This window comes from Perca flavescens, chromosome 12 (genome assembly GCF_004354835.1).
Source record: "Perca flavescens isolate YP-PL-M2 chromosome 12, PFLA_1.0, whole genome shotgun sequence".
NCBI classification, from domain to species: domain Eukaryota; kingdom Metazoa; phylum Chordata; class Actinopteri; order Perciformes; family Percidae; genus Perca; species Perca flavescens.
In genome coordinates, this window is record NC_041342.1 from 26,442,057 (window position 1) to 26,458,401 (window position 16,345).

A 16,345-nucleotide genomic window follows, 5' to 3' on the forward strand; every position below is an offset into this window, starting at 1 on the left:
ACACCACTAGATGGCAGACGAGCGCAATCAGCCAGCTTGACAACTACATAATTTTATTTATAAATACATAAGACTCAAAATAGAACACAGGAGTTTTCTGTACATAGTACCAGTACAAAATATTATGGTGAACAATCTTCTGTCAGAAAGGCTTGCTATATTTGCCAGCCACGGCCCACTTGGCAACACCTCTGTCTGTCTGGAAGGGATAAATACAACTTAACTATCTATAAAGAACTTATGCAATCATTAATGTCCAGTACCACTTCTTCCTATAAGGAATTTAACTTTCTCAAGTCATCACCATTTACGCTTTCTTTAATCCCTGGACTGGTTTTAACATGAGTGTAAACCACTCCCCAAAGCCAGTGTCATTCAGTTGCTTTTTCCTACTTTGCTCCATCTCACACTTGGACATTGATGTTGATCATTAATCAATTATCCACATTGATTTTGATCATTAATCTTTGATTGTGATCATTAATCAAAGATCATCGACGTTGATCTGAACACACTGTAGCACATTTAAAAAAACAGAACATGCCAGCAATTTCAGGTCCATCTCAGAGTAGAAGAGTTGCAATGCAGGATTGGCATTTATGTGTGTGACTCTGGTGTGTCCTCATGTTCTGGTGTTGTCTTCCTTGTCATTCCACGTTGCAGGTGTGATTTAAATGCCTTGGCATCGTACACCCACACAGTGTCTATGCCCTCCCCAGCGGTATTTTCAGGGACCCAAGTAGGGAAGGGAAAGCGGCAGGCCACCACCTTGGCTGTACTCGGCAACTCGCTTGCCAGCTTCAGCTCCAGCTGGTCCATCTGCAATACAGACAGCAACAACCAGTATATCAAGTGTTATACTTTGGGATTCTGAAAACTTACTGGGGAAAATCAAATATGGAGCCTTAAGGATAAACTAAAAGAAAAAAAAGAAATACTGTAGGACAAACTCACCATTTGAGGGACTCCAAATATGACAACATTGGAGTACTGAGCAAAACTGACCTAGCAAAAGAATCACAAAAGACAAAGTGAAAAGATGTTTATTGTTTTCATGTTCTTACATTAAGTGACACGTTATGTATGTAACAAGAAGACATTAAATGCTATAGTAAAATAGATGCCTTCCCCCAACATTTGGTCATGAGTCAGTCACTACATACTTTACTATACTATTAATTAGGGCTGGGCAATATATCGATATTATATCGATATCGTGATATGAGACTAGATATCATCTTAGATTTTGGATATCGTAATATCGTGATATGACATAAGTGGTGTCTTTTACTGGTTTTAAAGGCTGCATTACAGTAGAGTGATGTATTTTTCTGAACTTAACAGACTGTTCTAGCTGTTCTATTATTTGCCTTTTCCCCACTTAGACATTATATCTACACTACTGATGATTATTTATCTAAAATCTAAAAATGAAGATATTTTGTTAAAGCACCAATTGTCAACCCTAGAATATCGTCACATATATCGATATCGAAGTATCTGGTCAAGCATATCATGATATCTGATTTTCTCCCTATCGCCCAGCCCTACTAGTAATCAGGTGTAACTGACCTTCCACAAGTCGGAGATGTGGAAGGAGGTGGAGCGGTGGACTCCCTCCCTCAAGGCCTTGTAGCGAGAATACCACACCAGCCAGGGGTTCAGCTCAAAGCCTGATGCTTGAAACCCATGCTTGGCTGCTGCTATCACCTGCGAGACGAAGGAGGATGAAGGGAAATTCAACATCATCAGCAACAAAGTATAAACAATGTACAGCAACTGTAGCAGCATTTGGATGTAAAGCAAGTCTGGTAATACTTTTGAGAGTTTTTTCATAGATATAATGTAAGTTAGACTGGCCAGTGCTAGATCTTTCCCGCCTCCTTGGGTTTTCCATTGCTGAAGTTTAAATTTATGTAAGTGGTGCTTCTTTTTTTTTTAGACATATGAAGAAGATGTAGAGACATTTCGAAGACAAGTTCATTTGTTGAAAATGACCTGCAGTATCAGTATTGTACAATGTAAAAAAAATTTTCTCAGGGTTTCCCCAAGGAATGTTGTTTAGCCCGGTGGCAAGTGTCAATTTTTTTTTTTACTAGGGCCCGGCAGAGGCCACTCACAGACTGATGGCAGCATTACTGTAGAGCCTGTGATAACAGAATCATGGACGAAATCGCTAAATTGAGAAGTTAAAGAAAGCTAATAGACAGATTCCATAGTGTGCTACTTTACGTCAGTGCTAAAAGCTAACTGGAGATTTGAAAATACTGTATGACTACATCTAGGTTTCCAACCGAGCCGCCCCACTGTAACTGCAGTTTAAAACAATTTCTTAAAAATACATTATAAAATGACCAGTCTTCCCATTGGCTTAGGCCTGGTAGGGGGGCAACGTAAACCCAGCCAGATCACTAGGGCTGGGGGGAAATATCGATACAGCATAGTTTCCGTATTCCGTGGCAATACTGTATCGATACACAGACACCAAGAATCGATCTTTTACTATATGTGTTAGTCAGTTTGTCTGCTTGACACAATTCCATTTTGCAGCAATGAAATTGAAGTGAGACGAACAAACGGAGAAATTTATCTTTTTTAGATAAAAAGAGACGTTGACAAAGTTTCCTTTTGGGGACATCATTTGAAATCGGGAAAAGTTTGAAGTTGGAAAAAAGGTAACAAATGCAATATATCGCTGAATATTGAACTATGTTTAAAATCGCAATAATATCGTGAGATAAGTATCGTGAGGCCTCTGGTGATTCCCACCCCTAATGCTCACTACACTGACTTAATCTCAATTCGCCTGCGGGCATATCGTATTTCCTCTCTATCTGCCTCGTATTACACACCTTATTCGACTCCAGCGTATTCCTAATACAGTCATTTGAGATTTAGTCAGCATAATGAGCATGGCACCAACATTATCGTTTTCTTCCATAGCAGTGGTTCTGTTTATCTTGGTGTTGGGTAAATTATTTGTATGACCCTATACCCACAAAGTGAGACAACACCACACTTACTATCCTTCCATCTCCACTCCCAATGTCCACGAGGGTCCCTGATCTGGCTCGCAGCGCCCCGAGGACATTCTCCACCTGAGCTGTGGTCGCTGGGACGAACGGGAGACAGACCTTCCTCAGGGCAGGGGCGACAAACGGAGCAGCTACTGCATACAGGGCGACCAGCGACCCTCCCAGCACCCCCGTGACGATGACACCGAGGCGACTTCTGCTCTTTTTCTCCTTGACATCGCTCTGTAACCGGTCTGCCGGTGCGGTGTCCAGAAAAATACCCTCCTGTGACATGTTGCTAGCTTAACAAAAACGCGTCAAAAAATACCTAGCATTAGATAACTTTATCTGAACTTGAACTGCATGAACGCCAGCAAGGGACTCTGCTCTAGCTGACCAAGCTAGCTAGCTAGCTAACCAACAAGGTAATTAACTGCCATCAATAAAATCAGATGACCTTATAATTCAAACCGCATTATGCTAGCTAAGCCAAAAGCGCAAACGAAATATTATAAACCAAATTAGCTTCTGAAAGAGTGATGGTTCTGTAGTTCTCTTCTACCAAAATATGACCTGTGCAGCGCTGTTACAAGCCCGAGAGGATAACAAACACAAGCGAACAAAGGTTCCTGTCTGCCTTCGTTCCGGTGAAATCTGTTCCCCCTTTTTTCCCTCCTGTTAAAATATGAATACATCCATGGTTAAAATCAAAATGCGTAGCGCCCCCCTCCGTAGCCAGGGTGGGTTTGGTTCAGTCTCGGCTGGTCAGTGTGCATGGATGTATTACAGGGTCAGTGCCGTAAATGCATAAATAGTTTTGTTGTTGTTGATGTGTTTTTTTCTTTTACAGTCTATAATAAATACACACACGCACACATTAAATGACAATCCCAATGTGCCATACAAAGTAAAGGAAAAAATGTTTAATGAAATAAATAAATAAATAAATAAATAAATAGAGACAGACATAAACAGTCGTAAAATCAACAGAAATAAATCACCCAGACAAACCCCCCAGGGACAAACCACACTGAAAAACACATAATCATTAATAAATACTCCCAAACAAACAAAAACAAATGATTAAATAAAATATCCATTTACACAGCACCAGGAATTATAAGTTTCAAGCCCTCTGGGTATCTGCAAAACAGTATTTTGCATGGAATATTTGCCTTTTCCTATTTGATTCTGGACCTGTGCTCAACACAAAAACATCTTGTTTGTTGGAGGGAAAAGGAATACACTAAGATTTGTGAAACTTTTCTTGCTTTGGTGGTGCAATAATGTCGAAACATATGGGAAACACGATGATGCATTAATGATCTATAAAATAATCTCAAACATGATGCAGTCATAAATATGTTCTACCCCAGAGTTGAAAGAAGGAACAAAAAAAGGGAAGAAAAGGAACTGTAATGCATTTGAATCAGTCAAATCCTGACAGTTTATTTCCCTGCCACTCCCATCCACAGTCACATTACCAAAGCAATGTATTATTCAAGATGTAGCCTACAACAGTTGCGCTCCTAAACTCCTTGGCAGAGGGGTATTTATTATTATAATTACTAGTGTGTGTTTCACAAGCTCCAGTCCACTCTATTTATGTTGTATACAATGTAAAACTTCCATTTAATTTGTAGTATGGGACCAAGAAACACTAAAAAGATCTGTAAACATCAGCATTAATTCCAATGAATTAAACTGAAAACTAATTTAAAAGTCAGGGTTTTCACATCATCACTAAAAGAATTGAGGTGTTGATCTCTTGACCATTCTCTTTATTTCCATGTCCCCTCACATTAGAAGTCATTAGACAGTGTACGGTGGACAGTGTGGTCCAGCCCTGATGTGCCATGGTGGATTTGATGGTGGTGCATGTGGTGCTGGCTAGTGTTGGGACCATCCTCCATCATTAAATCATCCTCCTCATCCTCTTCCGCCCCGTACCCCTCAGCCCCGTCCTGAGAATAGCTATGCTTCATCACCAGCATGTTCCTTCGACCTGCTGGTGTGGTGTGGTGGGAGAGGCGCGATGACTGCAGGCTCATCATCGGTGGCGGCATCGGCGGCGGCACAGGAGCCCCTCCATCGGCCGCGATGGTGGCGTCCCTCATGCTCAGATTGCTGCGGCTACCGTGGACACTGCCATGCATGCTCCCATGGAAAGACCCACAGTGGTGGTCACGGATGCATTTAGAGGAGGAGCGGCGGAGCTTGTGGAACTTCTCAAAGTCCTCGGCCAGGGCAGCATCAGTGAGGTCACCGGATGGGGTGCGGCGCAGAGTGCAGAGCTCGTAGTGAGGAGGCTCAAAACCAGGGTGGAGGAGGGCAGGGTCAAAGTCATCTCTGTGGATATGGATTGGAAAGAAGACACACAAACACCAATGTGGTACATAAAATGTTCAGGAAAGTTGATAGTATTTCCCAAACTGATTATAAACCCCAACCAACTTTGATTGCAGGTGTAAAGATGTGACACTGATACATATCCTTAAATAGGGTACGCGTTACGAGAGGTCTTTTGAGAAGTTAGCTGATAGGGCGAGTGCTAAAACGTGACATGAGGGAGCATGTTGGTTAATCAGATTTAGCGTGGAGATAGTATTAGGAGATTGTTTCCTGAGACAACTGCAAATCACACACTTCTACACGGAGAACACTATTGAAGACAAAGACGCTGAAAGACTACTCTTGTTTTCCCACAACTCAACTTTTGTAAATACACCTTTTAAAACCTGAACTACAACAACAAGGAAGATCTGGGCTGGCCCGGCGAGGATGCAACGGCCCCAGAGCGACGGCATGGTCAACAAAGCAAGCAGCCATCTTCAGACGTGAAACAAAACAACGGCTGGGTGAGTCAGTTTAGCACAAATCTCTCTAGAAGTAGGAAAGATATACACATATACACATATACACAAATACATAATCACAGTTCAGGCAATTATAAATTAATAACATTTGTCTGACTCCAAAAGGTGTTTTATAATTAAACTAATGTTATTTAATCATCTACACAATAACAACTAAATTAATTGACCCTTTAGCTGCATAGCACCATGTTGCATTTACCCATATATGAACTGGTTACACTGGCACCAGTAGGTTGAGGTCAAACTCTTGTTCGACATGTAAAATAAACGCACAATTTTTAATTACATTTTTGAAGCTGCATTGATGTTGTTTGTTTGTTTTTTGCCACTACAAGGGACAGTAGAACACATTAAAAACATCATTGTCATAATCCATCCAAAAAGTTGCCTATTTACACATCCAGGAGACCGGAAGCAAGATTAGCAATAATTGGGAGTCATTATAAAGGCCAATATTCACTCTCCATCCACTGGTGGTTTGGCTTCTACAAACTCCTGAGGGAAAACATCTAACAACTGAGCTGCAAAATGTCCCACAATGTTTATTCCAACTAGTCACTGTCTGCAGTCAGGTAGTGTACAGTGGGTTTATCAGAGGCTTTTTTTGCTGACAAAATCTGCCTGCTGCTGGAAAGGAGGTTGATGAGAGCATAGTTTATGAGCCATTGTTTCAATACAAATATTGATTAGTGAAGCATGTGATTCCCTCCATCGTCATGAGTACCTTGCAAAAAATATAGAATTTTGTAATGAGATATATATGCTGTAAGAATGACATTTCACCTGCGGATGATGTATTTCTTGCGAGGCTGTTTGACCTGGATGATGACAGAGATGACAAGCAGGATGACAACCAGGCCACAGGTTACTCCAATGATAGCGAGGTTAGTGTTATCCAGCGTGTCCAAGATACTGGCTTTCCTCTTCTCTAGTTAGGGAGATAACATGGAGAAGAATGACTTGATGTTCAACCACAGCCAACATATGGTTTCTTAGTCTTTGTGTCAGGGTACCTTTGCAGTGATTCTCATCCCATGGAAAAACACAGTTTTGGATACCATTGCAGACCAGGGTTTGGTTGATGCACATGTTGCTATGGCAAAAGAAAGTTCCACTATCACACGGAGCTGAAAAACAAAAGGAATCATGCAGCTGTTAGTGTAGGGTACATAGGCTATATATATATATATATATATATACAGTAATGTGAATAATTGTGGATTTGTATTTTACACGGCATTCTCCTCCCCTCCCGCTATCTCCAAATTGTCAGACATATTCACGGAACAACAAGAGACACGGTTATATGACCAAATTACGAACGTCTCCATGAGGCAGTGTTAAACATGTCATATGTCCTGCCTCCTGCACGCTCTAACCAGGCGCCAACCCTCGCCTGAACGAACACGTCTGACACGAACAATCTCCTGCGTGCTACATGTGTGAAAGGGAAACTCCAGACTATGTCACGACCTAATTCCTCAGACACAGTCTGAGTTCAGATGTGAAAACGGCTATACAGGGCAAAGCCTTTTGCTGAAGTAAATCCCAAACAATTAAGTGTAACAACACTTTTTACATTACAATTAGTCATTTGATCCATTGTTAATATTGAATATTGATAAGTGCAGCTTCAATGTATAATTAAATGTATACATTTAGAAATGGTTTGATTAAATGAATGCTTTGATCTCTACATTCTTGATTGTATTTACGAATGCCTCTTGTAAATAATGGGCATTTTTCTGCTTTGGACTAGCACCTTTTCTAAATAACCCTTTTCAAGAATGTTGTTGGTGACATTTTTAATGTTGGAGGCACCCCCAAATAATACATAGAGAAGTAACCAAAATGCCCCTGGAGAAGCTAACATTTTATTTTTGGGACTTCTACTCTCACACATAGACGGGGCACACATGTAAAAGAAAGCTTGCCGATAACTGGAGATTCACTTACGCTCATGGAAAGTTGTAAAGAGGATCCTGAATTTGCTTTTCCTGCTTCCCTCGTCTGCCCACATTCTCACCACGCCCACAGAGGTCACCAGCATGATATCATTGGCCACTGTGGAGCAGAACTTATTCTTCAGGTGCTCAACCGAACTGCTGCCATCATAGATGGCAACAAAATTACGCTTGCACTCATTCGAGTTGTGCATCTCATATTCCAGGAAACGCAAGTAGATCTGTGAGTAAAAGAGAGAATAGGACATTTTCTTTTAATGCTTTTTGTACTAAAATTATCCCCGTTTAATCATTAGCTTCATGGCTTATGCTAAATCTTTAGCATTTCAGCTAACATTAGCAATGTGCTGCTGTGGACGGAGGCAGCAGCAAAACATATTTTAGCCACCTAAAGAAAGTCCCACCTAAAATTATCAATATCGGTTTAAGTGTACGCTATATTTAGAATATTTTCTCCGCTTTACCTTACCGTCAGACAGCCCTTTTTGATGGGGAACTTAAGCCATTCGCTATGCTCTCGTCAAAGCTACCAGACTCCATTGACAAAAATTGTAATTTCACCTCACAGAACACCGGAGTCGCTTTATTGTGTGACTTTGGTGAATCCGAACTTACCCTTTAAAACAACAAAGTCACACAATTACACAAACTAACTAACCGATTGAGGCATTGGTAGACTACCTATGTTCTGGGAGGTAAAATGACTGTTTTTATAAAAAGGAGTCGGGTGCTGACCGCCATCTCCTGTAGGTAAGGCCGGCCACACACTGGCTGCGTCGCGTGAGCATGTCAGCTGTGTGGCGTGTCCGTTTTTATTTCGGCTCCCATGTTAACAGGTTAGAGTTTACACACTGCCTGCGTGACACGCCCATCTCAGGCGCGGCTCGAGCTGCGCCGATAACGCATGCATGCTAGAAATAGAACCAACACCTATTTTTCACACGACACACAAGCATGTTGGAAGCGTTTCCAGGCAAAATAGAACAGGAAAAGATGTTTATATGTCATTTGACACAAATACATATTAATAAATGACATGTTGATGTTTGAAAGTCTCTAGGTTTTGACATAAATGCAGATATAAATGTAATAATAAAAAATAAAGATAATTCTTTATTTTCAAATATTGCACGTGTCAATACAGAACGAAATATTCTGTACCCTATTTTGCCGTCAATACTGTCGACGTTGTCTTTATGTAATCAATTCAGTATATATTTATGTTTAACATGAAGTATACTGCTTCATGAGTGCAGTAATCAATGGGAAACATACATGTGTACAGACAAGGCTAGCAGCAGCAGCGCTGCATCAGACACGTTTCTGGTGTGTAAAGACATAGAAAAATCCTCACAGCCGCCACGCAGCTGACACGCAACAGAAACGCCACGCTCACGCGATGCAGCCAGTGTGTGGCCGGCCTAATACTGTAGACCTCATACAACCCTACAAAAATCCAAACTATCCATTTAAGTGTTGTCTGTGTTCTTTGAAAATGTGTTTGAAGTGCTTGGTTTTTGGTCCAAACTTCCCCAACCAACTGGAAGTCAACTTAATTTCAAACAGAAATAAAGGTAAACCACAACTAACAGACAAACAGCTAAAACACCACTACCACATAACAAGACCAACAACAGTCTGACATATACAGACCCTAGAGCTCGGTGGCGCCTTGATGTACCACCTGCAGTCTACAGCCTCAGTCTGCAGCGCCCGGCTCTCCGCGGCTATCTGAGCGGACTCCACAAAGCCTTCCGGTCCGCTCAGCTCAAACTCACAAACTGTGGATGACAATATTTCAATTTTACTGACTGTGAAATTGTAGAAATAGTCTGGCCAATATTTTTACTTCAGCAAAAATGAGGCCTCAAATACATAAAATGTATTTAGGTTATCATTTGTATGAACACATACCGTATGGTAATCACAGTTAGCAGTATCTACATTTAATCAAAGCAGCTGACATGCAGCAGGTCTGATATGATGCTGTGACTTATCAACAAGTTAAATACTCACATGGCAGAGCTGGCAGTTCCCCAACCCCTTTGAACTCGGGATCTAAAAGCAGAACACAATATTGTGAGAAAAAGAATTTGGAACAATTACTCAAGCCACAATTAGGGGCCACATTTAAAAAAAGGGCTGCAGGACAAAGTGTGGGTCCCACAATGAAACAATTTCAAACTTTACTCTTGCTGAATGTGAGGCTTAAAAGAGAGAGAATCCTCAATTAAGAATCTTAGGTATTTGTATTAAGTATAGACTCAATCACATTGCCCTGAAACGTAATATGGAAGGATATTGCTCAACATAAAAAAATACACAGCTGGCCAAGGCTTACACAATCTATTTACCAGCACATTCCCTCTGCCCTCATTTAAACTCGCCTGAAATCCTGATGCCCTTCATCAAAAAAAGAAAAACACACACTTAGCATCAGACAGGGAGGAGAAATTGTTTTCTAAACCTTTGTGCTGATGAATCTACTTGCTAGGTGGATTATAAATCCTGATATACCGGCTTAGTTCAGGACAGATTAGACCCCACCAGCAGTCGCAACCTGGTGATAAGAAAAGTCTTTTTTTTTGTTTTCTAAATTCTCCTGGAAGTACCCAGTTGGATATTGTGTGTGGGAAACTCAATAAAATGCCAAATAATACCACAAATACATGGATTGACACCAAGTCAAGTACATGAAAACTATGTTTTAAAGGACAGAGCGTGAAGTGGAGAGTGAGTTCATTTTAAAACTATAAGCTATGATGTAAGAAGAGCAGTTGATGGACCAAGGACTCTTATTAATCCTCTTGTGTTTCTTAACCCAGCCTCTGTTTCAGCCTTGTCCATATTATTCACATTTATTCCTGTTTGTTTGTGTGTGTATGTGTGTGTGTGTGTGTGTGTGTGTGTGTGTGCGTGCGTGCGTGCGTTGCAACAATGCATTCCCAGAGGCTTTAAACCCAATATGAGAGTGAAAAACATTTAAGACGAGATGAAGGCAAGATATATGATGGTTTATGTAAATCCTTTCATAATATTATAAAGCTTCTGGTACAAACACGAACATTGGAGATTAAAACAACACATGTAGCCTATAATTACTTTAACTAATGTGTAATCAAATAACCTAATTGGTAGAACATTTGACTATAATTTTCCACTTTGACCTGACCAATTAAATGGTGTGAACAACAACAAACCACCCGCTTTGAATGTGAAATGTTATCGGCCAAGTGAATGGCAGGTATCAGTTGTTTGTCACCACCAGATATAGGGAGGTATGGTACTACTCTACCTCCTAGTTACTGGCTTTACCCCATACAAAGCTGAAAACTAAGGACGACAGAGCTTTTGAAAAAGGGGCTCCTAGACTCTGGAACGCTTTGCCTCATGTTTAAAGAGTGGCAGCCTCTGTTGATATTTTTTAAAAGACGTATCTGTTTAGTCAGGCGTTAGTTTAGCCACATTGTTGACTGTATTACTATGCATTTTATGCCATTGTGATTTAATGTGATTTACTGTGATTTATTGTGACTTTCTGTTATTTATTGTGATTTTTATTGACTATTGATTCATTTGAATGTATTTATTTATTTGGCCTGTGAAGCACTTTGTGACTCTGTCTGTGATAAGTGATCTTACTTTGCTTACTTGCTTACTTACTAGTTGGCTTAGTAGGCCGTTAACATCTATGACTAAGCTGTAAATGGCTTAGTATGAAGAGTGACAGTGGTCGAGAGTAGTATGAAGAGTGACAGTGGTCGAGAGTAGTATGAAGAGTGAAAGTCTGCATAAGGATGAAGTTTGGCGTGGTCTTAATCAAAGTAACATCAGTTTTGTTAGCTAACGGCATTACCATGTACATATAAATAGATGATAATGACCTAAGGCCCCTTCAAACCCCTTATAAATGAGGCAGATAACCACTGATAATGTCAGTTCAATGGTGAGATAACATTCAAAACAGGTAAACAAACAGGAGCGATCTTGTCCCGAATTTCTGTATGACAATATATTTAAATCTGTAGTACGTCTGTGGCTAGTAGGGGCAGCAGAAACAAGCTGCAAATAAAAAAATATTACATATCAATTTATTTAGCTAATTTCTCAGCAGATACGAGTAACATTAGGGTTCATTTGGTGTGATGTTTGTGTCCACCTGATGAATGTTAGTCCGCTAGTCACTGAAAACAGCTGCCTACGTGGCTAAAAATGTCACTCATGAGAGCAGCGAGGCTGAACTAGATCAATGAAGATGTGAGCCAAACACCAAAACAATGAGCGGAAAGACCTTCAAATGCTCTGCAGCTGAAGGGAACTGTATCCAGGTGATTATTTTCTGTGAGTTCATCACTACAAACAAACTCTTTCACATACAAGTAGTCATGTGATCCATTGTTCAACACTTGAATAGAACTTAACTTAGAACTTCAAGTCTTGGTCAATGTGGCATGCATTGACCTTTTAAAAACGCTGCAATTAAAAAAAACAGTGTGTAAGCATGTGTGCATGTGGGTGAACAAGTTCTCTCCTGCTGCCACCAGTGATGAGTGGAATTAGACAGGAGATTAGAATTTGGTGTGGGAGACTTATTACATTTGAAAACTGCTTCTTCTGATCTGCCAATCATGAAAAGTATCTTCCTAAAGTTTTAGAAGCCTGTTTTTTTTTAAGGGAAAATGTTATTGCTTGAGTGTTTCAGTTTCTGAAAATATAAATGCTTGATAATGCTGAGTAAGTTAAGTTAGTCTGATCTTTGCAGAAAAATACCACTACGCCCTGACATGCTAACAACATCAGCTCCCCAGCAACTTCAAAACTAGAGTGCGTGGGATGGACACACAGGGCTGTATTCTAAAACTGGAGCATCCCCTAAAAATAACAAATGAAAAAAAGACAGAAAGAAGGAAACATAGTTGGAAGGCTGGATGGACAGAGGGATGCAGATAAATCTTTGCCCCCCTTTCAGTGTAGGTGGCCTATAAAATCTGCTGTTAATGAAGCCTCTGCCTCGGACTCGCTTAAGCTGCTGCTGCAGCTCAGCGCTGACAAGCTGTATTCCCCTGAAGACAAGCTTTCATTAACTTGTGTGCCTGTGTGCCTGTGTGCCTGTGTGTGTGTGTGTGCCTGTGTGTGTGTGTGTGTGTGTGTGTGTGTGTGTGTGTATTTGAATAAAGGCTCCCCTCTTCTTCCTTCGTCAGCTGCAGCTGGTGTGCCTGCACTACAAATGGAAATGATAGTACATTCCCAGCAGCATGCCACCAGACCACTTTTAAATTTGCACTTTGTAATTTTTTGACATCACATACACACAATTTAAAAAAAATAGCATATATTGTACACTGCTCCATATCCTTTGATGGAATTAAAGGATTACTGGGTTTCTCTGTGGTATTGATATTATTCAAATGCGTATCGCATTGTGGCACTGGAAAGTACAAGTGTCCAGTGTGCATGCAAATGTGTGTTAATGTTTGTTTTAAGTGGACTATATGACCAGCCAAATGGGGCAAAGACAGAAAGGTAGAAACTGTGTAAAAGAGGTAGCCAGTTTTGGCATGTGGCAGCCAACAAAGTCAAACTAACAGCAGGGTGGTGGATTGGGAGAGAGTGCCAAAGAAAGAAGTCGAAGGCTTAGAGCCATGGTAATACTCTAAACATCCACCCCGCCAGCCAGACAGAGCGCCAGCTGGTATGATAAGAACAACAATATAGGAGAAATGCAAAATTGCAGGAATAAAATACATTTTCCACTGACTTAGGAAACTGTCCTCCAAAGAAAAGTCTTTTTAAGAAGTGCCATATTTATGTTAGGTTGTTGTAGAGTGACACAGTTCACATAGAGAGGAGGTCGAGCTGTATGGATGAGTCAACGAAACATCTGACTTTTACAAGAGAGACTGCTGTTTGTTTCCCCCGTTTCCAACCAACAGTCAGTCCTCACAGTTCCCATCACTCACCTTGTGTAAAGTTATACCGGGCAGAGAAACCGATGGCCTCCAGTTCTCCATCAGCCACAAACTTGATGTACAGGTACCTCCCACTAGAGCGGACGTATGCTGGGCTTTCCTGCCCACAGAAGCGGCCAATGATGGGAGAGAAACCAAAGGGCCCATCGCGGACCTCGATGTGGTCGAACTTACACTCCCAGGACGGCTCGATGGAATACTTGTCATCGAAGAACAAGTCGATGCACTGTCGGGGAGAGGCTGGAGGAGGACGAGAGGTTGAGACAAGGGCTTTATTTTGGGTTCAACATTGGGGGCACTTTGGAGCAAAATTGAAATTTTTAGCATATAAAACACGTAGTTTTCTGCATTCTGGTGTATTTTCTGCAACAATTTTTTACCTTTTCTGCATCAATGTATGGTGCAAATATCGTTATTTATGTCAAAGGAATTATGATAGGTTTTTGGGTTTGGTTGCACAGTAGAGTTTTGATTATTGGGGGGTTGTAACCCCCTCGTCTCCCTTGTAAATTACGCCTATGGGTTGAGAACAGGTAAGATAACAGCAGGAGGGGTGGAAAGTGAGTAGGAGGCTGAAAAGAAAAGGCTGAAAGCCTCACCTTCTATAATGTAGACACATTCCCTCTCAGGCGGGTATTTCTCGGGGTAGTTGGGTGAGGTGAAATACCCTCCCTCAGACTCTTTAACCCACGTCCCACACTGTCCTGCTGGTGTCACACCTGAGTTGTTCTTCACTGGAAACACAGGGTGACAGTGTACAGATAGACAGATAGACAGGCAGGCAGATAAAAATGTTCAGCACACAACTAGTTGGACAGCTGTTTGTATTCATCATTTCTTCATTTTAAAAGTCTCAAAATGCAATTGAGAGTGCAGATTGGTTGTTGTACACATTGGATTATAGTTTTTACTGTGTACAGGTTTAGTCAAGCTTCTGTACTTGTTAGCATCACAAAGCTAAGTTAGCTTCCTGTTTTGAATTGTGGGACACTACACACATACAGTATAGTAATCAGAGTGTTTGACACATTTAGGATGTGAAACCCGGCCATTATGTATTGTTTAATATGTATGTCCTTCCAGGTTGAAAGAGGCATAATGTACTGATATTCTCTGGTAAGTAGTGAGTATTGTGATGAACATTCTGCAGTCTACCCAATGTTATTCTCTGGATATGCCCAACGCACACTCTACGCTGAAGGTTAGGGTTTAATATGATTGGATTGGATGTGTTACTGAATAATATCACTTTGTGTGAGACAATATTGTGAGACAATATTTACTGATTATTTTCATATTTGATTAATTAATCAGTCACTTGTTAAGTCTATAGAATTTCTGAAAATAGTGAAAAATGCTTATCACAATTTCCCAGAGTCTAGGTGAAGTTTACAAATTACTTGTTTAGTTTTATCAAGTCAACTGTATTCAATTTACAAGAAAAGGAACAAAAAACATAATTAGCAAATCCTCACATTTGAGAAGCAAATTACTAAAACACTTAATTGATTGACAAAATCGATGCTGATTAATTTCTCTCGGTCAAATGAATCTCTTTTAGTGCTAATCTGAATCACAGTACAGTTTTTCTTGGTTTTTAAAGTTTGATTGCCCCCCCACCTCCCCCCACAAAATCTAAAATATATATTTTGAAAAAAGTACTCCATATTACTTTTTAGCATGGTTTGATACAGATGAACTATAGCAGAAAATACCCCAAATCTTAAAAAGGTAAATAATGAACAATGACTCAAGATGTGAAATGATACCTTGAGTTTTTGTTTTGGTTGCTGTGGCACCTGACAGATCAGGTGAGATGAGGCTTGCTGCTGAAGCTGAGAGAAGAGAAGAGATTAAATATTACTGTTATTATTGTTATTTACAAAAAAGGAACAACTACAAAAGGGCTACTTATGTTTTGATTTTCAAAGGCACGAAATGTGATGCGTCTCCAAACAACAACATGTTTACAGCAGTAAACTTACCGATGGCCAGCAGAAGTTTGTGCACCATTTCTGTTCCCTGAGGATGAGTAGCTCCGTCTCAAATATTGCCATTAAATAGTCTTCACCAAACGTCCCTTTATTGGGGAAAATGTCTTTCAGCCCATCAGTTTCTCAAAAAATGCGCCAAATCCGAGAGCAAAGATTTCGACATTACCATCCCTCTCTGTCTGTCTGCCTCCCCGAGAGCTCAAAGGATTACTCTGCCGCCCGCCACAAACCTTCACAATTTTTACTCCACCTTCAGGCTGCATTAATCCTCTCAGAAGAGATACGGTCATTGACAAAGCTTCACCCGTTTAAACTGGGCCGAGGCAACTGACAACTGCCCCAGTGTGTGTGTGTGTGTGTGTGTGTGTGTGTGTGTGTGTGTGTATTAGTGCCCAAATTCTCCCTCCAGGGGTAACACAATCAGCAACTACAGCAGCCACAATTCCAAAAACATTTAATATTTTACAAAAGCAGTTACATTTATTAATTTATTATTTTTGTTTTCATTTCAACTTGTATTATTGTAAA

General features: G+C 40.5%; 2 protein-coding genes across 2 annotated transcripts; both read right to left on the bottom strand.

Annotated features, from left to right (window-relative positions):
- Positions 1 to 36: 36 nt before the first annotated feature.
- Positions 37 to 3,745, bottom strand: LOC114565585 (protein N-lysine methyltransferase FAM173B). Its single transcript, XM_028593732.1, has 4 exons — positions 3,024 to 3,745; positions 1,573 to 1,710; positions 955 to 1,005; positions 37 to 819 (listed from the first exon to the last, which is right to left on the bottom strand). The coding sequence occupies exons 1-4, from the start codon at positions 3,306 to 3,308 to the stop codon at positions 598 to 600; spliced, it is 696 nt and encodes a 231-aa protein (XP_028449533.1). The 5' UTR covers positions 3,309 to 3,745; the 3' UTR covers positions 37 to 597.
- A 1,071-nt stretch (positions 3,746 to 4,816) lies between these two features.
- LOC114566004 (neuropilin and tolloid-like protein 1) lies at positions 4,817 to 15,836 on the bottom strand. The gene is made up of 10 exons (XM_028594344.1): positions 15,809 to 15,836; positions 15,593 to 15,658; positions 14,423 to 14,557; positions 13,815 to 14,063; positions 9,871 to 9,912; positions 9,508 to 9,635; positions 7,847 to 8,075; positions 6,904 to 7,017; positions 6,674 to 6,818; positions 4,817 to 5,363 (listed from the first exon to the last, which is right to left on the bottom strand). Exons 1-10 carry the CDS (start codon positions 15,834 to 15,836, stop codon positions 4,817 to 4,819), a joined length of 1,683 nt encoding a protein of 560 aa, XP_028450145.1.
- Positions 15,837 to 16,345: the final 509 nt, after the last annotated feature.

Excerpts from the sequence above, each read along its gene's own strand:
- LOC114565585 (XM_028593732.1), bottom strand. The coding sequence starts at position 3,308 with ATGTCACAGGAGGGTATTTTTCTGGACACCGCACCGGCAGACCGGTTA. Across the intron at positions 1,006-1,572 it reads ACATCTCCGACTTGTGGAAG|GTCAGTTTTGCTCAGTACTC; the intron begins GTCAGTTACACC and ends TTCTTTTGCTAG. Across the intron at positions 820-954 it reads TATTTGGAGTCCCTCAAATG|ATGGACCAGCTGGAGCTGAA; the intron begins GTGAGTTTGTCC and ends TCTGTATTGCAG.
- LOC114566004 (XM_028594344.1), bottom strand. The coding sequence starts at position 15,836 with ATGGTGCACAAACTTCTGCTGGCCATCG. Across the intron at positions 7,018-7,846 it reads CTTTACAACTTTCCATGAGC|CTCCGTGTGATAGTGGAACT; the intron begins GTAAGTGAATCT and ends TTTGTTTTTCAG. Across the intron at positions 6,819-6,903 it reads GGATGAGAATCACTGCAAAG|AGAAGAGGAAAGCCAGTATC; the intron begins GTACCCTGACAC and ends CTCCCTAACTAG.